We start from the raw sequence: 23,916 nt of genomic DNA on the forward strand, positions 1-23,916 counted from the left end.
GCCCCTCTCTCTCTCCTACTGTCATAATCTTCTGGTCTCCCTCTCTATAATTAGGCTTCTGTTCTCTCCTCCCTATTAAATATAATTGAATAAAGTCATCCTTGCCTGATTAGCAGTCTCCTGCAATTTCTTCTATAACAGTACCAATGTCGATTTTTTAGTTTTGATAAATGCACCATGGCTATATAAAATGTTACCATTAGGTGAAGCTGGGTGAAGTATATATATAAGCATTCTCTGTACTATCTTTTCAACACTTTTGTAAACCTCAAAATTACTTCAAAATTAAAAAAAACAAAAAAAGCTTTTGATTCAAAGTTTTGGACTCAATCCTGGTTTTTTGTTCAGTAAATATGGGCTGGGGACTGATAATTTGCATTTGTAATAAGTTCCTGGAGATGCTTAAACTGTTAGTCTGGGGGCACATCTTCAGAAACACTATTTTAGGGAAATCCTAGGACTACTTGATGTTTTCTGTATCCTTTTTCTTTTCATTGTAAATTTCCTGCAATAAACACAAAGGAATAAAAAGTTGTTGGCTTTTCTGTTTCAAAGCAGTTTTTAACTTTTTTTAAAGGTTTTATTCAGTGTCCTTCACAGCTATTAGCAGTATACACTTGACAAAAGAAAAACTTTCAACATTAAATCTAGGATTGCACAGCTTTATTGACTGATTCATGAATAGGGCAGCATCTCATTCAGAAAAGTAGTAGGGAGCTCTACAGAGGGAGGGGAAAAGGGGAGCTTTTATATAGGGCAAACATGGAAGCAAGTTGGGAAATGTTCTGATTGGCTGACACTGTTTCCATTTCATGGTGGGGAGGGACCTTATAAATCATGGAACAGATAGACATTTGACTAGTATGGTATGCTTGTCCAATCTGAAAGCTAACCCTACTGGACAAGGTATTGTTTATTAGCAACCCCATAGGGTGTCTTCTATTTTCTTGGAAAACCATTTTAGGTTGTTTGTTTTTGTCTTTTGGACAAGCTCTTCTCAGAAAGGGGGTCCCTCCTGGCAAGCCTAATATAGGTGGTCATTTTATTTTACTCAATAACCTTAAGTATACTTAAAGATACCTTCTTTATAAAAATGCATCAATCCATCCTTGAGTTGAATTTTCCATCTTTGGTTCTTTTAATATGCTATTTCAATACAACAATATAGCCTTGCAAGTTTTGGCTTTAAATATTGACAAAACTCAAATATAAGACAAATGCTACTAGATGGCAAAGTGAATCTGGTAAAATACTATGTAGTTTATGACTAGTTATTTCTCACTATCCAAACCCCCATGCTTCTCTGCAGTAGTAAACTCCCTGATTTTTTGCTGAGCATAATGGTACCCAGTTTACGTTTTCCAGTTTACCTTCAACTAGGTATTTTCAGACTACTTTCTGGCTAATAGGAGGTAGGCGGAGGTGGGAAATACAGCTTCTACAAATGCCATTAGAGGAAAGAGAAATATGCCTTTGTATGCTTTGTATTCTGCTCTTGGGAATGTGAAGGAGGCCTGATGAGCACAGCAGCACAATAAGCTAGAAAGTATCTGGATACCTGACACTGCAGCGGTCCAAGCCCTGGAGTGACTCTCTCTAGAGTTCTTTCATGTCAGAGAAAAACTTCTGTTTTAAGTTTCTTTTATTTGGATGTGATGTCACTTGGAACTTGATCCTAATTCAAACTGACACAGGGAGTCGTGTAGAGGTGGAGGGCCATTGCTTAAAATGAGTGCAAATTCACTGCATAAAGGCACCCAGATGGCTGAGGGATACACAGAAACTGAAATCCAGACTGCAGCCTACTTTCCAAACCTTAGTGTTGAGGCTGAAATATTAATACGAGTTGAGAGCTACTTTACCTAGAATCTATACTCTAAGCAGCAGCTTCCCATAGTATCTCTGCATATGCCCAGTGGCACTGGAGATTTTAGATAGTTCCCAGATAAAAAAAAGTGAATGTATTTTACCTGTGAGGAAATTAAGGCTTAGAAAGGTTAAATAACTTTCTCAAGGTTCTACAACTAAGTCTAGACCAGATTGAGAGCGACAAACTGTAGGCTGGCGGGAGTCTTGGGAAATGGCAAGTGACCTTGGCAAGAAAGAACAGACCGGGTCCCTGGGACAGGAGAGCAAGGGAAGCTAGGCGACTAGACCAGAAAAATCCCTCTTGGGGATTTAAAGTAAGTGTCCTTTCGATAAAGTTTCGCCTCTATTATTCGGTTCGCCTAAAAATACTGTTGCCTCGTAAACCATAAAATTAATCCTATAATTCACCAACTTTATACTTTCTAAATTATTATTTGGTGCTTTCGCAGTATAGAAAGGATTTGGTTATGTTAGTTATCTTAAATGGGGTCCAAAACATCACACCTGTAAGGCAAGAATCTTTGCCTTTATTGCAAACGTTATACTCCAACAAAAATTGCAGTATGTTGCAAATTGGCTACTACCGATTTTACAGATTTGTCGCAAAGTAGCTTTACTAGTTCCTAGTGAAACTCTAACCTCCCACTCTTTAGGACCGAAAAATCGCTCTGTAGGTACGGTATGTACCTCTCTGTAGGTACGGTATGTACCTTTCCCAAGACATTTTTATCCAATCATAATCAACCGAACCAAAGGCATGAAGGAAGGTGAACAAAGTCAAAACACAAGTTCGACGAATTGGTTGGCACTTTGGCTACGTAGATGACGGCTGAATTGCGAGTTATTCCTATCAGGGCCCTCGGGGGTGGGGAGAGCGAAATCTTGGCCGGCGAATCTCCTATTTTAGTTTACAAGTGTCAGTGTAAAAAGCTCTCACTCAGCCACTTTCGCCGCTCGCGTTGACTCGTGGGGACTGCTGGTCAACCCTGTCCCGCGGGCAGGTGACTCACCACGGCTAACCGCGCGGCCTGGGATGCGCTCGGGAGGTTCTTGCCGAGGCTCCCGTTCCCCGGTGGCCGTCTTCTAATTTCCCCGGCAGCCCCTGTTTCACGCCTGGGCCTTCGCCCTGCCCCGAGCGCGATGGACTCCGGTTCTGGCTCGGCTGCCCGCTGTCGCTACCCCGCGCACGCCCTGCTGCCGCCGAACCGGAAAACCCTTCCCGGTGTGCACGGAAAGAACCCGCCGAAGCGTTCCTGGAACTTCGCGCACTCCTTTCCGCGCATGCGCCTGGGGGCCGGCCGAGCAATACCGTCTCCGGTGACGTGGCGAGGCGGAGGCGGGGCCAAGGTCGGCGGCGGGAGGGCGGGGGAGAAAGAGAGGTGAGCGCGGACGTCAGAGTGGAGAGCGGAAGGTCAGGGAGACTCGGAGCGGAAGTGAGACCAGGGAGTCTGTCCGCCATTGTGGACCCGAGAAGCGGAGAGCGAGGGGGAAGAGGATCGTGCAAGCGAATTACACGGGCCCTTTCCGCCGACTACCGAGTGCAAATCCCTCTCTTTGGCTTCTCAGCGAGCGGCGGCAGCGCGGCGGCTGGAACAATCACTCGGCTGAGGGCGGCAGCCAACTGCTGTGAGTGCACGGGGAGAGGCCCAGGAGGCGGCGGCGGCGGCGGCGGCAGCTCTCGGGTTGCGGTGAAGAATGTCAGCCACTAGCGTGGATCAGGTGAGGGAGCAGAGGCCCCCAGGCTCGGCGAAGGCCGGAGCCCCAGAGCTCCACCCTTGCGTGGGGCTTCGGCCCCTCCCCGCCGCCGCCGCCGGCCCGATAACGGTGCTAAGAGCGCAAGTTGCTGCGGTGCTGCCGCCCGGGCCGGGGCGTGCGCCCTGGCCCTGGGGCCTGCGGCGAGGCGGGCGGGCGCGGTGCAGCCGGGGATAGGGGAAGGATTGCCCGTCGGGGCCTTAGGACGCATCCTGAGGGCGGGAGACGTGGGACTGAGCCCCGGCGAGCTCTAAGAGACGGGCTCCGAGTGGTGGGTGGGAGCTTTAAAGGCTGAGGGGTGCTTGGGAAATTGGTGGCTGTGGAGGATGTGGTGGGTTTTACTCCTACGCGGATTGTTGAAAATAACTTGTCTTTGGTAACGTCTTTGATTAATACTTTCTCTCCCCCCCCCTTTTTTTTCCTTTTCTCTCTTTTTACCATACCTTTGGACTTGACATACAGAGACCTAAAGGGCAAGGAAATAAAGGTGAGTTTGGATGTTTTTCACTCCTTTCCCAATGTTGGCTTGGTATGTTTGAAATGTATTTTTTTTTTTGCTCCCTTTATTATTTTTCTAGTGTAGTGTTAAAGTAGGAAATATCATGGCAATGTTATCCCAACTTAAGTAGGCCCTTACTATGAAGCCACTTTTATAGAAATCAAGGGGTAGAATAGTTACGTTAGTTGAATTTCCATTAAAAAGGTATTATTATGAAGGTAGTGATTTCTTTAATTTTTCAATTTATTTCTATTATGTAACTTATACCGCAAAACCTACATATTTATGTAGAACAGTATATTCTTAAAGAGAACAGTTTGTTTGACATCTCTGGTTTAAACTGGAACATGAACCCACATAATCCTTGTCACATTAATGAAAATTGTGTATTGATTGAGTCTATTGAAGTCAATTGCAGTGAGGCCGCAACGTGTGAGAAATCAACACCCAGCAGGCTATATATATCATGCTATATAGTCCTAATTGCAAGCTTTGACTCAATCTGGAATTTTATAAAGGACTGGGAAAGAAATTATTTGTAAGTTTTTCACAAGGATTATGAGATTTACTCATTGGTTTAAGTACCACTGAAAGCAGTTCTTAAACAGTTTTTTTATTTATGAACATAGAACAATGCATTCAGCTGACTGAAACATTATGACATTAATCATGTGACATTAGTAAGTATAGAACAATAACTGCTTTCTTGGGACAGTGCCAATTAAATAACATCACAGTGAGTTATATATTTATAACATCTCGTAATAGGATTTGAAATCGCACTAAATAGAATTATGCTTCCTGTTTTTTATTTCAGTAGCAAAGTTTTACTTAGAAAGTAAGAAATACAGTAGTCTGAGATGTAAGTTAATTGACTTTACTGCTGCTCTTTAAATTCTTAGGGTTTTTATTTGTTATTGCAAATTGGGTTAATTTTGAACTTTATCTGAAAGTCTATGTTCCTTTTTTGAACTTAGCATCTGTATACATAGCTTAGTTAAAGTATTTGTGCTGTCCAACTTTTATAAGAATTTGTTTATAACCGGATATATGGTGGTGTATTCAGTAATTGCTGCTTCGTTTTGCTTAGAGATGTATTTTCTTGCACTATATAAACATTTAGAAATTGTAATCTTGAGAATTTAAATTTTATTTTAGAATTTTCTGTGTTGTAAGCATAAATGTAAGAATTTGATGTTGTGGATTTGTTTTTAAAAATAGTTTTGTATGTTTAAAAAGAATGATTCAGTGGCTTATTTTTTTCTAGTCTGTTCATTAAGAAGTATGTAGGGTTGGAGAGATGTGAAATCTATGGTCATTATTGCCTAGCATAAATTATTTTATCCTAGATCTGTGGGGAGGTGGCACTTTGCAAGGCTATTTGAAATGCTAAGTGTTTTGTGTTACCTGCTTTAAGGTAAGTAAGTTCTATGAAGTACTTAATAACTTCTTAGACTAAACAAATTAGTGTACCCACAACATTGTAAACTGCTATTGTGTTAGTGTAATTTTTGATATTATGAATTAGCTATAAATTACATTATATATAGCCTATTTCTAAATATTGTGACAATTTAAAAATTTCATAAGTAATACTCCTGTGTTAGGTGTATTTAGATATACATACTAAGTATTTATTTGTTTAGATCTCTATTCTGAGAAATTTTCTTTCATTCTCTCTTATTGTTTTCTGTTCATAATTTCATCCATGGGTAAAATGATGGACTTGGATTCCCAGGAGACTTGAGTTCTAATACAGCCTAGGGCTACTGAGTTGCTTACTGGGTTTGAACATATTTCACCTTTTTGGTCAGCATTTTTTTTCCATCTGTAAAATGAAAGTAGTAATTCTAACCATAATTAACCATAACCATCGCACGTTACAAGGATTATTGTAATTACTATAGGTATAGTTCTCGAGTAGTCCTTAAATATTTTCTGAATTTCTTTCTGAATCCCTCACTTTATATGTTTTTAAGGTGCAGTAATAGTCTGTTGTCTAAGTCATGATAGAAGGGGAGAAATGTTGGCCTCAAAGTATTGTTATTTAAGTTACTTTAAAGTTAAATGCTAAAACTGCACAGCTACACACATAAGTTACTTGTGTTTTTATACCTCTGCAGGGAAAATTACAGGGGAAGGCAGCATTTCCAATAAACTGATAACAAGAGCTTTATATTTGGGAAAAATTGTGATTTAGGGGACTTGGTTTTCAAGCTAGTAAAATTGTTTTACAATTATTCTGTTTACTTTTATGAAGCACAAAGTAAAATTATTTTTCTTGAACTATGCCTTAGTGTTCTAAGATTATGAGTAGTAAACTTGAATTCACAACTTTCCAAGCTTTATGAAAAATAGATGTTTTTGAGAAGGTGGTGTCTGTTAAGTTTTTAAAAACATAATCCTTTTCAGATGATTTAATTTTAGAGGTGTTCTGCTTTCTTTTCAGAATTATCTTCACTTTGTAGCGATAACTTAACACCTGGCTTTGTGTCTGATTTTTCTGCTAAGGAGTTTTCTGTATTTCCTTATTGACTTAAATGCAATAAAGGAGATGTAATTTAAAATGAAATTCTGTATCAGTCTCTTTGTAAAGCAGAAATACTTATATGAATAATAATATTCTAAGTGTGCTTGTCTATAAATTTGAATTCTTTTTAATTATGATTGTCCTCATGTTAAATACTTCAACTTTTTATTATCCTTCACAAGGTTGGTACTGAAGAATAGTAGAAATTTAAGGGTAATTATTTGAGTGTTAGTCCATATTTTTAATAAATTTTATTTATAACAAGTAGAAAATTTGTTTGCTGGAGTAAAGGTGCAGTATTCCTTTACCTCAGGGCATCAAGAATGGAAGTGTCAGATCCCATACCTTGTAGTTTCAGGACTTGCTGCCTGCTTTATCCTATCTTTTAACTTTATAAATAAGCAATTATATGGGAAATTTATCTTTTTCTTCCTCTTCTCCCTTCCCCTTTCAACTTAGGGACATGTGCATCATTTTATATAATTGCAGTCTAGAATAATTCACTTAAAATTGGCTATGAATGTTTTAGAAAAGTAGTGGAAAATGCCTTGTATTTTGATAATATTTTGTTGTATTCCCTCCCTGGCACCCCCTTCAGAAATGATTTCAAAGCACTTCACTGTCATTTTAGGCTTTATTTTATTTTTAATCTTCAAAACATTCCTATAAGGAGATAGAGGGTATATGGTATTGTCACTGTTTTTGTAGGTGGGAAAACATGATGCACAGATCTGTTGACTTTCCTAACTTGATGTAGTCAGGACCAGAGCAAAGAATCACCTGGCTCCTAAGGCCCATGTTCTATCTTGATTTCACTCTGCTTCATAGAGCAGAGGAAACAGGCGAAGGATCATGTAAGTCATCTGTTCTTTTTTCCCTGAAGAACTTATAAAGATTATGGAGTGGGCTTGGATTTCATTACTATTTAGTAGCTTTCAGTCTCCGAGATAATAGATTATCATTAAATGTTCAACAACTAAAGTCCTCAAGACAGTTGAATTTCTTAAAGAAAGGCTTGCTTCTGAAACTCAAGGGCTAGATTTTATTCTTATCCAATTTAATGAAGAAGCTTCCCAGTATATGTGAAATGCTTTTAATAAAATATTTCTTCCTTAGATTAACTTATTAACAATATTTTAGACATGTTTGTGTATCATTAAAAATTCATTTATTTAATATATGAGAATATTGAGTTCTCATTCTCAGCCTTTTAGAGTTAGAAGGAAAAGGATAATAGAACAGGAAGACAGGAGTAAGGATGGAAGCACAGTATATATTTGGATAAATTTTAAGTAGGTGCTTTTGACCACAATAGCAATATGTACTAGATTTCTGAGACTAACGGATACTAGAGATAGTTGTAATTTTGAAATGATTAGCTGTTTCAGATATTGACTAATAAGTTCTAGTGTTATGGTCTGATAGAGAAGAATTTTTTTTCTCAGATGTAATAGACCATGCATGAATGACTCCTTCTTAAAGGAGTGGTAAAAGCCCAGTGGTAAAGGAGAACAGGTATGTCTGAATCACTTGGACCCAAATGATTAGCATCAGTCTTATAATGGTACCAGAAATAACCTAAGGTGCCAGGCCTCTTTGTTTTTGTTTCTAGTGATTGTTACATTTTTAAACATGAGGGAGCATGTTAGTACAACATACAGTTTATCAAATACAATTAAATGACCCCATTGGATCTAGGATCAAGTTGACCTCCAGATTGTTCATGTGGTCTTTGAGGGACAGTATGAAATTTGAAGCCTTCACAGAATTGCTCCTCAGGGTGATAACTTCTTTGAGCAATGACTGCTACTCAGTGGTCGGCAGAGAACAAAGTATTTCAACATTGATTTGCTCTCATGCCATAGAATTCATAAAATTAAATCTTAGGTGATCTAAACACATTGGGAAAATTAGGGATAATAAAAATATATAATAGTACATACAATTTAAACTCATCACCCCCAACCCAGTTTATAATACATTGTGATAGTGTATTTTTAAGCAGTAAATCTCCAGGTATTGATTTCTTTTTGTTTCTAAAAGATTAATTGACATCCACCAGGAACACTTTTTTTGTGTTTCAAAAGTAGTTTAGAATAGTACCTGGACATTAAGTTTTTGCCTAGTAAAACTTCGATTATATTGTCTTAAAATCACTTTTCATTCTATTTGGATCTTGTAATTTTGTGTAATAATCATATCCAAGATTATTGAGCACTGTCATTTAATCCTCATGTGGGATGAGGTAGGTACTATTAATAAGCTCCTTGAACAACTCAGTAGAGGGTTAGAGAGGTTAAGTTACTTACTGGACATCATCCAACTCCTGAGTGGTGGACTTGGGATTCAAACCCAGAACTTTTCTGGAGTCTGTGCTAAAGGCACCCTGAGATAACAGCATCCAGGAATAACTTTTTAGAGCATTTATGGAAATGGCCTCTGAATATATGTGGCATTATAAATTATGCTCTGTCTGATTTTCCCATGTGTTAGAAGAATAATCATGGTTATTTTTGGTCTTGATTTTATTTGTACTTTAATGTGAAAGTGTTTATATTTTTTGGTTTAAAACTAGGCCCATTTTATTTAGATTTTTCATAATTATATTCATTGTGATACTGTTTAAGATAAATTTCAGCTACTTGAACTGTAGACATTTCTTTTACTTTTTGCAACTTTAGTTACCAAAAAAAAAAATCTTTTCATTCTTTACCTTGATTGGCCTAGGTAATAAACTGTAGAGGCTTAAATAATGATAGAGAATATCCAGAAATCTCTATTTTTATAGCACTACTTGAGTATAGAGTCAAATGTAGCATTAGAGAACCCTTTTGAAATGTTTTCATATAAGTGTTTACATACCACAGTGTTAGGAAGTTGGGATATTTGTTTTATTTGGAAATGGTAAGTGTGTATATAGTTTTTATGTATAATCTTTGACTTATATGTATCAAGATTTATAAGTTTTTGTGACACATAAATTTGTATCCAAAATATCTCAAATGAAAATATGAAAATAACTCAGGATAACTTCTGAGTTCCTTTGAAGAATATTGAAAACTTTAGGCTGTAGTGTTGGTTTCATAAGGATTAATTACAGCACATCTAATTCAAGCATGTTTTTTAGTTTCAGTACAAAACGGTTCGATTCATCAAAAAGATGCTGTAAATGATGATGATTTTGAGCCATACTTAAGTAGCCAGACAAATCAGGTAAGTCTTCCGACAGTGCCATATTTTAGGAGATGAAACTAAATCAGCATTAACTGATTTTTCAAACATATTTTTAATTGAATGAGACTAGCCTATAATCTTTAATGTCACTACCATAGCTTCATAGCTAAGACAGATTAGTTTTAATTTCCCAGAAATTTATGGGGAGAAAAAAACAGTTTGTGCTTGAAATTTTTGGTTCAATTTTATAAGACATTCCAATTTGAATTTCAGTGAGAATTATTGAAAGTTTTACCATAACTTGGAAACTTTAGGAAATAGAATTAAAGACTTTATGTGCATACTTGTTTCTATATTGTGGATGTGGAAATTTTTTATTAAACTGAAGACCTGGCTTTTTAAAGCTCTCGTGTTTTGGTTAAAGTATTACTGTACACAAGTACATAATCTTGTGTACAGTAATACTTTAGATTTAAATCATTGAAAAACAATGCTATTCTTTAATATCTAAGTAGTCTTTTTCTGTTAGTAAAAATGTTTCTTTAGAGAGAACTTTCTGAAAAATGCTTTTGTTGTTTTGCTAAACAAATGACATAAGAAAAATGTACCTTGAAATGTTAGCCTCTAGATATTTTAAAACAATAAAAGAACATAGAACACCAAATATTTTTACATTATTATGGAATGTAACAGTATAATTGTAGAGAATATCTGAAGAAAAAGTAGTTCCCAGTTTGTAAAATGTTGGAATAGTTTTAGGATTGTGGAGAGCCATGGTTATGTACAACCTGATCTACCTCTTGGTCATTTCTCTTTAATCACTGCCTCCTATCTGCTAAATTACATGCCTGTGATACACTGGGAAGTAATGAATAAATGAGAAAAATGAAAATGCTGATCTAATCTGTAAAGGTCTGGTTACTCTTACAATGAGAAGATTCATTTGATACTTATACGATCTAACTTTATGATCTTGATAACTAATTTACTTTTCTATGTAAAGGTTGTGAGAAAATATATCCCTTGAAAGTATGGGAAATTCATTTGTTGTAAAACCTAAAGCAAGTTTTAAAAGAAACATACTTTAATTTAGGCTGACCCATGGGTTAATCTCAGTTAACATCCCTTATGGCAATGTTTCTTAACTTTTTTGAGAAATTCTGATAGTGAGGAGTAGATGTTTCTTCTCAGAAGGATTCCATGATCAGATAAGTTTGGGAAATTTGTTTGGGCTAAACAATTTCTTTACTACTTGGTTTTAGAGTTTGTGTATATATATATATTTATATATATATAAAGTATAAAGTGAATTTTTTTAAGAGGGGTATATAGCATGAATCTCCTCTAATTTGTTTAAACTCTGGTTTCAAGGAATTTTAGTGGACTATAAAATGTAATTTGGAGATTGGCTACCTGAAAGAATCCTCTTAATTTTATTTGGTCACAGATATTTTAATAGTTACTCTTACTTGCCACAAGGGCTTAGAAGATTGGATTTTGGTGTTTTTCAGATTTCAGGGGTTGCCTAGGGGAGGCCAGGAGAGGATGCCCAGACACTCTCCTATGCTGGAGCCAGAGCCATGCTCTGTGTTTTATCTTCTTTTATATTTTGGAATTCAGCATAAGATTTTTTCATAAAAAACTTAAGTTTTGGGAAGCTATTGTTTTTTAAAGAATATAATGACATTTACTTTAGTGAGCCCAAATGATATTTTAAATTGCATCCTTAAAAGATGCCTTGTGTTGGAGCAGAAACACCTATAAAATTTTTGTTTTACTGTGAGGTTCAGATACTTGAATCAGCATATTTATGTGATATATTTAGAGAGAAGTTTTAAAGTTTGATTTCAGGTAGTCTGAGTCTATCTTTCTCTTCTTGCCATTGCTGAAGTAGACCGGTGGGTTTTTTTGGTGAAATAGCTCAAGTACTTATCTGCAGATTTAAAGTTATGCAAGTATTTAAGTTCCTTTTTAATTAAAAATTTCACCTACATATACAGTATGTCTTTAAAATGAAATCTCTTCTATGATTTTAAAACTATAAGAAAAATGAGTCTTTTAAAGGGAAAGGTGATTAATGTTTTTGCTAATGATGTAAATTGTCTTGTATGCTTCAGATGTAATTCACATCAAATGCAAGGATACTTTAAGCATTTCTTGGCCTTTCTGCTTCTGTGGCAGCATATTTCTTCTATTGTATGGGGCTCAATTCCTTAGGGAATAATTTTTACAGTAATTAACAAAGTAAATATAGGGGAGTTATAGCTCAGTGGTTGAGTGCCTGCTTCTCATGTACGATGGCCTGGGTTCAATCTCCAGTACCTCCTGAAGAAAAAAAAATTGTCGTCCTTCAGATCTTAAAATTAGGTGTCCTCTATAGTTCTCCAGGATAGTATGAAGTTGATTGTAAAATTCAGATTTTAATTGGTGCTGTTTTAGTTGTGTAATTTGTGCATATAAATTTGAAGAAAAAATGGGAGAACTGAAGCTCAAGCTTTTCTTGTATATATGGAGAAATAAATTTCTAGTCACATTTATCAGAAAACAGGTTTAAAGAAACCTCTTTTGAATTTTGAATTTTTTGAATTTTCAAATTTTGTTACTTTTCTGTCTGCTCTTATTGCCTTTAGTTTTCATTATCTGCCTGTTGCAAAGATTTCCTATCTGTTTTGCCACTCAAGTGTCTTCTTAAAACTCTGGTTGTGTCATTGTTATGTTAAATAATTAACCACAGCTTCCTGTTGTGGATGCATTTAAAAAGAATTGGGAAATGGGGGAAAAGAACAGCCCTTTGCTGAGAAATGGGAGAGGACCTATTTGGTGTGGGCTCCTCTAGGCAGAGAGAGCGGGCATTGGCTTGTGTGGTCATCTTTTAAACTATTAATTATTCCTCCCTTGCTAATGATAAATGGTGGGGCTTCAGTTATTATTGGTTACCTCACCAGTGGTGAGACCTTTTTGGAATATCTGGGGCCTCCCCTCAGATATTCCCAAGTGGGAGCACAGGTGGTACCTCAAGCAAGGTCGTGGTCTTGGCTGGTCTCACAGCCATGTTTCTGTCAGCCATGTTGGGGCTCTTCTTCCTCATTTCCTTGTACTAGCTTGCCTCAACTTCCCCCTGTAGAGAGTCTGCACCCTTCTTCTTAAGGGGGTGCTGAGGGGCAACTTCTGTAGTTACTTCCTGCTGGCTAGGGCAGTAGTCCCTGCCTGACAGAGCCTTAACCTCTCTGGCTGTCGTGGAGATCAAGGAGATACCTGGATGAAATTTCCACATGACTAAGAAGGTGTTGATTCTGTAAGATTAAGGTCTTGAAATGGCTCTGTCCTCTCTGTCTCATCTAACTTATTCTGAGATACAGAAATTATAATTACTTTCTGAAAAAAATATTTTCTTTCATGATTTAACACTTACATGTTTTCTGCATGACACTCAGGTATGTTATGTGACCATGTTCTTCATATTTTTGTCCTGAAACTGTCTCAATATCTGGCAGATAGTAGGCAGTCATTATGTTGAAAGAATGAATGGATTTGTTTATTTTATAGAATTAGGAAGATTTAAGGTCAATGAAATATTCAGGTTACCTAGGTATTACTACATTATAACACCTTTTTTTTTCTTATGACCTCCTTATGATTAGACATGTACAGGTGATACTTTTACAGAGTACCATGAAATTTTTAAATGATTAGAAGAAAATACATATGAACATTAAAACTAATGACCATCACTTAACTTTTTATTAATTCAGAAGTAAGTTCAGCATTTGTAGTATGTTAGTTTCTTAATGAAAAAGTTTTCATTTTTTTCTATTCTGAAGTGCTGTTATTTGTGAATAATGCCTTAAATATTTTTATTGACTTTTTAAACCATTATGCAGTGCTCTTGGAAATTTGATGGCTATTTATGAAGTAACAATGTATATTAGTTATAAATGAAAGAATATCAATTATAATTGAGTTGTATTAAGACAACTCAGATTAGAACAGGAATAACTTTCAACCCATTTTATATTTTAGTGTTCAAATGAATAAAATAAAGGTGAAAAGTACAGAATTGAGTCTACATTCTTAAGACTACTCCCACATCACACCTTGACTTTATACTCTTTAAAATCTGGACTAGGTTTGAAATTAAACGATGTATGTGTTAGAGGGCCTCTCAGGTAGTGTTTCTGATTTTGTGCTGTAGATAAAGGGTCTGTGGATTTACTCTACAAATATGTTTAATTATATCCTTTGATGATTGTATTGGTGTACATATTTGCATATTACTACTATTTTTTTAACCTTCCAATTGTTTCTTGAGTACAGGGAAAATATCAAACATTTCACATCACTTTGTTTAAAGGTAATAGCATCTATTTAAAGAAAATAGTAAAAATTTCACTTAGTAATATTTGAATTATGAATAGACATTTTAAAGAGACTATTCGGAAGTAAACTGTTTATTGGTTAAATTTATCATTATGGCCAGGTTTGCAGAAAAAGGTGAAAGTAAGTTTCGAGTTATTATTTTCCATCATTAGTAAATAGAAATTAGTTACTATGAGTACTTTAGATTAGGAGTTTTATCTAGTGATCAGATTACACACACAGGTACAGAGGCATGTGTATATCATCTTTATGGTTACTTAAGTTCAATCTTTTTTAAATTATTTTATTTATTTCTCTCCCTTTCCCCCCTATTGTCTGCTGTGTCCATTTGCTGTGTGTTCTTCTGTGTCTCCTTGCATTCTCAGGCAGCATTGGGAAACTGTGTCTCTTTTGTTGTGTCATCTTGCTGTGTCAGCTCTCCTTGTGTGTGGCGCCATTCCTGGGCAGGCTGTGCTTTTATCACGTGGGGCGGCTCTCCTTGCGGGGCACACTCCTTGTGTGTGGGGCACCCCTAAGTGGGGCGCCCCTGTGTGGCAAGGCACTCCTTGCGTGTGGCAGCCCTGCATGTGGGCCAGTTCACAGCACAGGTCAGGAGGCCCTGGATATTGAACCCTGGACCCTCCGTGTGGTAGGTGGACATTCTTACCAGTTGAGCCACATCTGCCTCCCCAAAGTTCGCTCTTATTATTAACTTCTCTGAGAATTTTTTTCTTTGAAAACCACTGTGAATGATTTTCCCTTGGGTTTCTCTTTTTAGTTGTATTTAAATATATCAGTCATTATTTCTAATGTTGGTCTCCCTGAAATTGGTGCCACTATTGTGGTTGGTCCAAAGATACTCCTAGTTCCCTTCATTCTAATATTGTGAACTTTTAAAAAATATTTTTCAAGTATAGTATGTGTTCAACTAAATAGTAGCTGAATATAGCAATTTTCAGTTTGGAATACAATAAAATTAATATCAAGCGTATTTGAAAATGCATTTTAGACTTTTTTTTATTTAAACGGTAGTCACAGAATTATTTTCTTTTAAGTCCAAGCTTTACTGGAAGTACCCAGTAAAACAGTGCCAACTTTCTAGATTTTTTACTCAGAGTGGTTAATTCAAAAAGCAACCTTTGTTTAATTCTCAAGTTATTTTTAGTTTAGTTATATTAGAGAACCATGGTAAAACTAACTTTCTCATAAACTGGACAATTGTAACAGGTGTGGGGTGTGTCACAGGTGGTTTAATAGTAATAAAACATGTCAGTTTTCAATGATAAGCTTTTAAAAAAATAATTTAGAATGAAATCCAGGTAGTATTAATGATGTTATTGTTCATTTGCACTGATATACTTTCTGGAGTGGGAAAGCACCTGCAAGGTAGTCCCAAGAGTGTTAATATGTAGAAAAACGAATTGAGACTTTAGCTTCAGGGGAACTTAAGATAAGAATGTCCATATAAATTAGGTGAATAATAAGTATAAGCCTGCAAAATGATACTAGCCTTTGCAAGGGAATACTAGTTGTCCTGACTGGACGTTAGCTACAATTTTCACCTTGCTTAATTACAATTTTATTTAATTTTTTTAAAGATTTATTTTTATTTATTTCTCTCCCCTTCCCCCGCCCCATCCCGGTTGTCTGTTCTCTGTGTCTATTTTGCTGCATTTTCTTTGTCCACTTCTGTTGTTGTCAGCAGCACAGGAATCTGTGTTTCTTTTTGTTGCATCATCTTGTTGTGTCAGTTCTCTGTGTGTGCGGCACCATTCCTGAGCAGGCTGCACTTTCTTTCGCGCCGGGCGGCTCTCCTTACGGGACGCACTCCTTGCACGTGGGACCCCCCTACGTGGGTGACACCCCTGCATGGCACGGCACTCCTTGTGTGCATCAGCACTGCACATGGGCCAGCTCCACACAGGTCAGGGAGGCCCGGGGTTTGAACCGTGGACCTCCCATATGGTAGACGGATGCTCTAACCAGACTGCCAAGTCCGCCTCCATAATTACAATTTTAAAGTTCTTTCTAAGACTTTAAGATCATGCCTAAATTGAAAATTGGAAATCTATTAACGGATGCTTACTTGGCATAAGAAACCCACTTGCAAAAGAAATCCTTAAAAATTTTTTTACTTGATTAACAGCAAATCTGAGTTGTTTTTTTTAAAAATAGAATTTGTTGCCTTAATTTGTGGCAGATTATTAAATGCATGACCATTTAATATTACTCAGGGTGAAAGTTGGTCTTGTCTCACTTATTCTGGGAAAAATAGATACATGAGCTTAAAAAGATTATGGGCAGGAAGATAGATACATTTACTGTATAAAATTTGGAAAATAGAGATAAATGCAGAGAAGAAAAAGGTACCTGATATTCCACCATTAGGAAACCATAGTATGAATTTTCTTTTCATTTTTTTCCCTGAAATGAACACAGCAAAACAAAATAAGAAATAAATTGGGATCATGCTGTAGTCATTATCTTGAGTCTCTTTTTCTTCTCAGAGTGTAAACATTACCACCATTTTTGTTTTATGAAAGCATAATATTTAAATGCTTAACTGGATTCTGTCATAAATTGTAATTTAATAATTCCTCTATTATATGATGTCCCCAGGTTTTTAAAAATTCTTACCTGTAAATTTTTTACTGCATCAGTTGCTTTACGATACAGCTGAGTAAATTTGTGCCTCTGAAGTTTATAAATCAGCTTTTTGTGGAAATTGCATTATTTTTAGGTTGTACAGAGAAGCTGGCACTTAAACATTATCCTCATCCCACTTTCCCCCCAAATCCCTGCAAGTAAATTGTAACAAATGTTATCAAATATAACTACTCATCAGCTTATTTTTATTTTGATAAGTTTGAATTTAAAATTTTACTTCATTTTATCTAGAACAGTTTGTCTAGAACATGTATTTAAAACTGTTTGCTTTTACTCTTTTAGGTATTTATTTTCCTCCTCTTAAGAGGACATTTTGCTACTGATTGCCTTCTTTTGTTTTCCAGAGTAATAGCTATCCACCAATGTCAGATCCATACATGCCTAGCTACTATGCTCCATCCATTGGATTTCCATATTCTCTTGGGGAAGCAGCCTGGTCCACGGCTGGAGACCAACCTATGCCATATCTGACAACTTATGGACAAATGAGTAATGGAGAACATCATTATATACCAGATGGTGTGTTTAGTCAACCTGGGGCATTAGGAAACACCCCTCCATTTCTTGGTCAACATGGATTTAACTTTTTTCCTGGTAATGCTGATTTCTCTACATGGGGGACAAGTGGATCTCAGGGACAATCAACACAAAGTTCTGCTTACAGTAGCAGTTATGGCTATCCACCTAGTTCTCTTGGGAGAGCTATTACTGATGGACAGGCTGGATTTGGCAATGATACTTTGAGTAAGGTGCCTGGCATTAGCAGTATTGAACAAGGCATGACTGGACTGAAAATTGGTGGTGACTTGACTGCGGCAGTGACGAAAACTGTAGGTACAGCTTTGAGCAGCACCGGTATGACTAGCATTGCAACCAATAGTGTGCCCCCAGTTAGCAGTGCAGCCCCTAAACCAACCTCCTGGGCTGCCATTGCCAGAAAGCCTGCCAAACCTCAGCCGAAACTGAAACCCAAGGGCAATGTGGGCATTGGGGGTTCTGCTGTGCCACCACCACCTATAAAACACAATATGAATATTGGAACTTGGGATGAAAAGGGATCAGTGGTAAAGGCTCCACCAACCCAACCTGTTCTGCCTCCTCAAACTATAATCCAGCAGCCTCAGCCATTAATTCAACCACCACCATTGGTGCAAAGCCAACTGCCTCAACAGCAGCCTCAGCCACCACAACCACAGCAGCAACAAGGACCTCAGCCCCAGGCCCAGCCTCACCAAGTGCAGCCCCAACAGCAGCAGCTGCAGAATCGCTGGGTAGCTCCTCGAAACAGGGGAGCAGGCTTCAACCAGAACAATGGAGTGGGCAATGAAAACTTTGGTTTAGGTGTTGTTCCTGTCAGCGCTTCACCTTCTAGTGTAGAAGTGCATCCAGTACTGGAAAAGCTAAAGGCCATAAACAACTATAATCCCAAAGACTTTGATTGGAACCTGAAGAATGGGCGTGTGTTTATAATCAAAAGCTATTCTGAAGATGACATACATCGTTCCATTAAGTACTCTATCTGGTGTAGTACTGAGCATGGTAATAAGCGTTTGGATGCAGCTTACCGTTCCCTGAATGGGAAAGGCCCACTCTATTTACTCTTCAGTGTGAATGGTAGTGGACACTTTTGTGGAGTAGCTGAGATGAAGTCTGTTGTGGACTATAATGCATATGCTGGTGTCTGGTCTCAGGATAAGTGGAAGGGCAAATTTGAAGTTAAATGGATCTTTGTCAAAGATGTTCCCAATAACCAATTACGGCATATTCGTTTAGAAAATAATGACAACAAACCAGTTACCAATTCAAGGGACACTCAAGAGGTACCCCTAGAAAAAGCTAAGCAAGTGCTTAAAATAATTGCCACTTTCAAGCATACCACCTCAATCTTTGATGACTTTGCACATTATGAAAAGCGTCAAGAAGAGGAGGAAGCCATGCGTAGGGTAAGAGTACAGTAATTTTTGCTTGTAGGGTCTTTACTGGGGATGGGCACGTGGACTAGTAGTCTTTAATCCTTTTAATATTGCACTCTTGAGTTGAGAACTCTGTCGGAAGCCATCCAATTAGCTTATCCTCAGAAGTCTTTGTGTGCCCCTTTGGAATCCTATCCCCCTTCCTTCCCAAAGGTAAACCTTACTATAAATTGGCTTCCTGCCTGTTCTTCATTGAGTCTCATTGAGTTTCCATGTTGATCAAACCTGAATGAATTCTGCATTTTTGCATTACGTAGACTTTTATGAACTGGCCAGGGTCTCTAATCATTAATCTTAATATTATGAGAAAATATGTTCAAAGTTAGAAAGAGTTGGCTTTGAAGTAAATGTTGGAATATTATTCATTCTCTATGAGAAATAAATTAGATTTTTTTTTAAAGCTAAAACTCCTGAAGCATTTTTATAATTTGTACTCTTGAAATAACTTGTACAAAATATAGTGAGGGTTTGATTATTTTAGGAAGACACCTCAGAGTTGGGAAGAGCATGGGTTTAGAATTAGACAGAGTTTGATTTCTGATTCTATTATTTACCCTCTGTTAGACCCTTGGAGAGACTTGCCTCACGTTACACCATTTACACTTGTATCGAGTTGGTCAGAATTTTGTCATAGAGCCACACAGGGCAAAGCAGGCTGGGAATGTTTTCCTTCTGAACTATAAAATTGGAGTCCTGTTGTTAGTGAGGAGGAATGGGAAAAATGGCTCTGCCAACTAGCAAATTTTTCTTTTTAAATGAAGCTGTGGGATAGTTAGAACCTCTTCTAGAACCTTTGTTTGTGGCAAGCTCCTGTATAGAAAATAAGATAAAACAGGAACTTAATTCTCTATCTGAATGTAAAATGCCAGTGATGCTCCTGATTCCTTTCTGCCTGTGAGCTAATATATCTTGTGTCTTTTAGTTGTGTACAGTAGGGGGAACTGCTTCAAACAGCATTGCTCAGTGGTGAGTCAAGCTGAAATTATGATCCTAGAGCAGTAGTTTTCAAATCTTCAGGGTAAACATAAAAATATCTTGGAGTGCTTCTTGAAAATGTGAATTGAGACCCACCCCAAGATAATCTGATTGATTTTATTAGATATCTGGTAGTGTATATTTTTAACAAGCATTCCAAGTGATTCTGATGCTAGTGATTGCTATATTGAATTGTTAGAAACTTTGCCTTGGAATAGCAAAAATGACTAAGGCCATGATGAACCTTTTAGATGGATTGCTGGGTATAAATTTAGTTTTTTTAATAGAAAGCTTTCAAAGGAGCTGTGTCTAGGAATAATGCACCTAAATATATAATTTTGTGTTTGTGTGTGGGTCGGAGGGTACTGCCTTCTATCACTGTAAGATTTTTAGTTCCCTTCCTTAGTCCATGTGCATCATGAATGTTTTTTAAGCAGTTTTATTGAGATATATTCACATACCATACAGTCTGTCCAAAGTGTGTTCAATCAGTGGCTTTTAATATAATCATAGTGTTATGTATTCATCACGATAAAAAATTTTAGAACAGTCGTTATTCCAAAAAGAAAAACTTTTCTCAGTCCCTCTTTCTCCAGCTCTCCATGACAGCTAATCTATTTCCATCTTAATAAATTGATTTATATTTACATTTTATATAAATGGAATCATAAAATATGTAGTACTTGTGTCTGTTTTTTTTTCATTTAGCATAATGCTGTTTTTTTCCCTGGTGTTAACATCTTGAAACATTAACATACATTTGTTTGGTTTCAAAGATAAACAGTCTTATATATGTAGTATTACCCATATTCATATTTCCCGTGAGGTTTTACTGTGCTATATAGTCCTGTGTTCCATTGTTTAGCTTTCTTTTTAGTAATATACATGACCATGTACCTGGCCTTAGACTTTGCCTTTCAAGCACTATGATACCCATATAATAGCACTGCTAATTACAAACACTAGGTTGTGCTTTACCTTTTCTGTTCATTTCCAAAGATTAACGAACAACCTTTACCAGTTCTGCACAGGTGAACCCTCAGCTTTCCATTGCCTAACCTCAATCTATTTTCTGGTGACCCATATTCTAGTAGTGAGCTCCATGAGTTTATACAATATATTTAGTTTATAGTAGTGCAGTCCTGCAGGATTTGTCCTATTGTGTCTGGCTTACACTCAACATGATGTCCTCTAGGTTCATTTCTTCTTATATCTAGAGTAATATTCCATAGTGTGTATACATCACAGTTTGTTCATTTATCAGTTGATGGACACTTGGGTTTCTGTATTGGCAGTCGTGAACAACACCTTTGTGAACATTGGTATGCAAATGTCTGTCTGTGTCACTGCCCTCAGGTTTTCTGGATATATACCCAGTAGTGAGTGGTATTGCTGGGTCACATGGTAGATCTGTATTTAACTTCCTTAGGAACTGCCAAACAGTCCTCCACAGTGGCTGTAGTATTCTACATTCCCACCAACAGTGAATAAGTGTTCCTATCTTTCCACATCCTCTTCAACACTCAGAATTTTTGGTCTTTTTGGTCGTGGCCATTCTAATAGGTGTGAAATGGTATCTTGTAGCTTTGATTTGCTTTTCCCTAACATTTTCCTAACATATTTTCATGTGTGGTTTTTTTCATAATTTGTATTTCCTCTGTTCAAGACTTTTGTCCATATTTTAAAACATTTTTTATTGAAGTATATCATTCATACATGAACATGCATAAACAATGAGTGTTTAGTAAAAGTTGTGTGCTTACATAATCAACATGCATAACCTTATACAGGGGTCCCATACATCACCCCTCCACCAACACCTTGCATTGTTGTGAAACATTTGTTACAAACAGCAAGAGCATTGTCAAAATATTACTACTAACTATAGTCCATATCTTAAATTGGTATACTTTTCCCCCAACCCACTGTATTTTTTAAAATATATTTTTATTACAGAGGTTGTGAACTTACAGAACAATCACGCACAGTGTAGAATTCCTATACAATGCCCTTTCACCAACACACCACACTGTGGTGGAATATTTGTTACAGATTATGAGAGAATATCATCGGACTTTTACCACCAACCATGGCTGATAGTATACATTTGACACCCTTTTTCCGTATCCCCTCATTATCAATACAGTACATCTTTGGCATTGATGCAGGAATATTACAGTATTGCTGTTAACCTCAGTCCATAGGTCACACCAGTTGTATTTTTCCCATGCTTCTCTACATTCCCACCGACCTGCAATAGTGATGTTCATTTGCTCTAGATCACAGAAGGACACTCTTGCATCTTTACCTCCACTTCTGGGTTCACTGTGTTTTTCAGTCCTTAGACTATTAGATTATTCTTTAGCTTTCTTTCAGTTGACATTTACATGCCCGGACTACCTTTTTCAGTCACAATCCCATTTATAAACCAGCTGCTGCTCACTATAATGTAGTACTGTCAACTCTATCCATTGCCCCACTTTTATAATCAGGTTAATTAAAACTTCAGCATATATTAAGCATCAATAGTTCTTCTCAACCCTCCTCTTAGCTCCTAATTAATCTCTTCTCTAGGTTTTAACTCCATGCATTTATTCTTCGTATTTAGTTCATATTGATGAGATGATATAATATTTGTCCTTTTGTGTCTGACTTAGCATAATAAAAATATGGAACATGTCATGAATTTGCGTGTCATCCTTGCACAGGGGCCATGCTTATTTTTGTATCATTCCAATTTTAGTATATTTGCTGCAGAAGTGAGCACCCTTGCCCAGTTTTTCATTGGATTGTTTATCTTTTTATTGTTGAGTTGTAGCATCTCTTTATATCATGGATATTAAGCTCTTATTGGATATGTGATTTCCAGTTATTTTCTCCCATTGGGTCCCATTGGGTCAGCTGTGTTTTTACCCTTTTGACAAGTCCTTTGAGGTACAGAAGTGTTTAATTTTGAGGAGGTCCCATTTATTTATTTTTCCTTTTGTTTCTCATGCTTTGGGTATAAGAGCCAAGAAACCATCACCTACCACAAGATCTTGAAGATGTTTCCCTACATTTTTTTCTAGTAGTTTTATGATCCTGGCGTTTATATTTAGGTCTTTGATCCATTTTGAGTGGATTCTTATATAGGAAGTGAGATAGGAGTCCTTTTTCATTCTTTTGATTATGGGTATCCAATTCTCCCAGTACCATGTGTTGAAGAGACTTTTACTTTTGTCCTATTAATATGGACTTAGTAAGGTTTTAAAAAATCAGTGGCTGTAAGGGTATGGGTTTATTTCTGGACTTTCAGTTCTTTTCCACTGATACTATGCTCTTTTGCCCACTGTAGCTTTGTAATATGTTTCAAGGTCAGACCGTGAAAGTCCTCCCACAAGGCTCTTCTTTTTTGAGTGCTTTGGGCTACTCAGGACCCCTTTCCCTTCCAAATAAATTTGGTAATTGCCTTGTCTATTTCTGTAAAGTAGGCTGTTAGAATCTTGATCGATATTGTATTGAATGTGTAAATCAGTTTGGGTAGAATTGACATCTTTGTAATATTTAGTCTTCTAATCTGAACATGGAATGTCTTTCCATTTGTTAGGTCTTCTTCCATTTCTTTTACGATTGTTTAGTAGTTTTCTGAATATAGATCCTGTACTCCTTTTGGTTAAATTGATTCTAGTTATTTGAGTCTTTTTTGTTACTATTGTAAATGGAATTTTTCCCTGATTTTCTCCTGAGATTGTTCAGTACTAGTGTACAGAAAATTACTGATTTTTGCATGTTGATGTATCCTGCAACTTTGCTGAACTCGTTTGTTACCCCAAGTAGCTTTGTTGTAGACCTTCAGGATTTTCTAAGTATAGGATCATATCATCTGCAAATAGTGAGTTTCACTTCCTCTTTTCCTGTTTGAATGACTTTTTAATTTTTGTTTATTTTTTAGGGACTACTAGGGATTCAGTCCAGGACCTTGTACATGGGAAGCAGGCACTCAACCACTTGACTAAACCTGCTCCCTTTTTTTCTTGTCTAATTGCTCTAGCTAGAACTTAGAGCACTATATTGAATTATAGTGGTGACAGTGGGCATCCTTGCCTTTAATCTTTCCCCCATTGAATACGATGTTGACTGTG

At 36.9% G+C, this 23,916-nt stretch overlaps 1 protein-coding gene and 1 non-coding gene across 9 annotated transcripts in view; one reads left to right on the forward strand and one right to left on the reverse strand.

The window, feature by feature from the left end:
- The first annotated feature begins 2,899 nt into the window (after positions 1-2,899).
- Positions 2,900-23,916, forward strand: part of YTHDF3 (YTH N6-methyladenosine RNA binding protein F3) — a 42,133-nt gene continuing 21,116 nt past the window's right edge. The window contains exons 1-6 of one of the 8 annotated variants that reach the window (XM_071207829.1): positions 3,226-3,588; positions 4,084-4,108; positions 5,470-5,537; positions 7,359-7,504; positions 9,778-9,863; positions 17,192-18,790. In XM_071207829.1, coding sequence (XP_071063930.1) covers positions 7,447-7,504; positions 9,778-9,863; positions 17,192-18,790 — 1,743 coding nt within the window. In that variant the 5' untranslated portion in view covers positions 3,226-3,588; positions 4,084-4,108; positions 5,470-5,537; positions 7,359-7,446. Of the gene's footprint in view, positions 3,589-4,083; positions 4,109-5,469; positions 5,538-7,358; positions 7,505-9,777; positions 9,864-17,191; positions 18,791-23,916 lie in introns of all 8 variants that reach the window. The other 7 variants (XM_071207831.1, XM_058275573.2, XM_071207832.1 and 4 more) reach the window with 7 other exon arrangements.
- Positions 22,459-22,562, reverse strand: LOC111765472 (U6 spliceosomal RNA). The gene has a single exon (XR_002797800.1). It is a non-coding gene; the product is annotated as a U6 spliceosomal RNA (small nuclear RNA).

The sequence above is a fragment of the Dasypus novemcinctus genome, chromosome 14, assembly GCF_030445035.2.
Source record: "Dasypus novemcinctus isolate mDasNov1 chromosome 14, mDasNov1.1.hap2, whole genome shotgun sequence".
Lineage (NCBI taxonomy): Eukaryota > Metazoa > Chordata > Mammalia > Cingulata > Dasypodidae > Dasypus > Dasypus novemcinctus.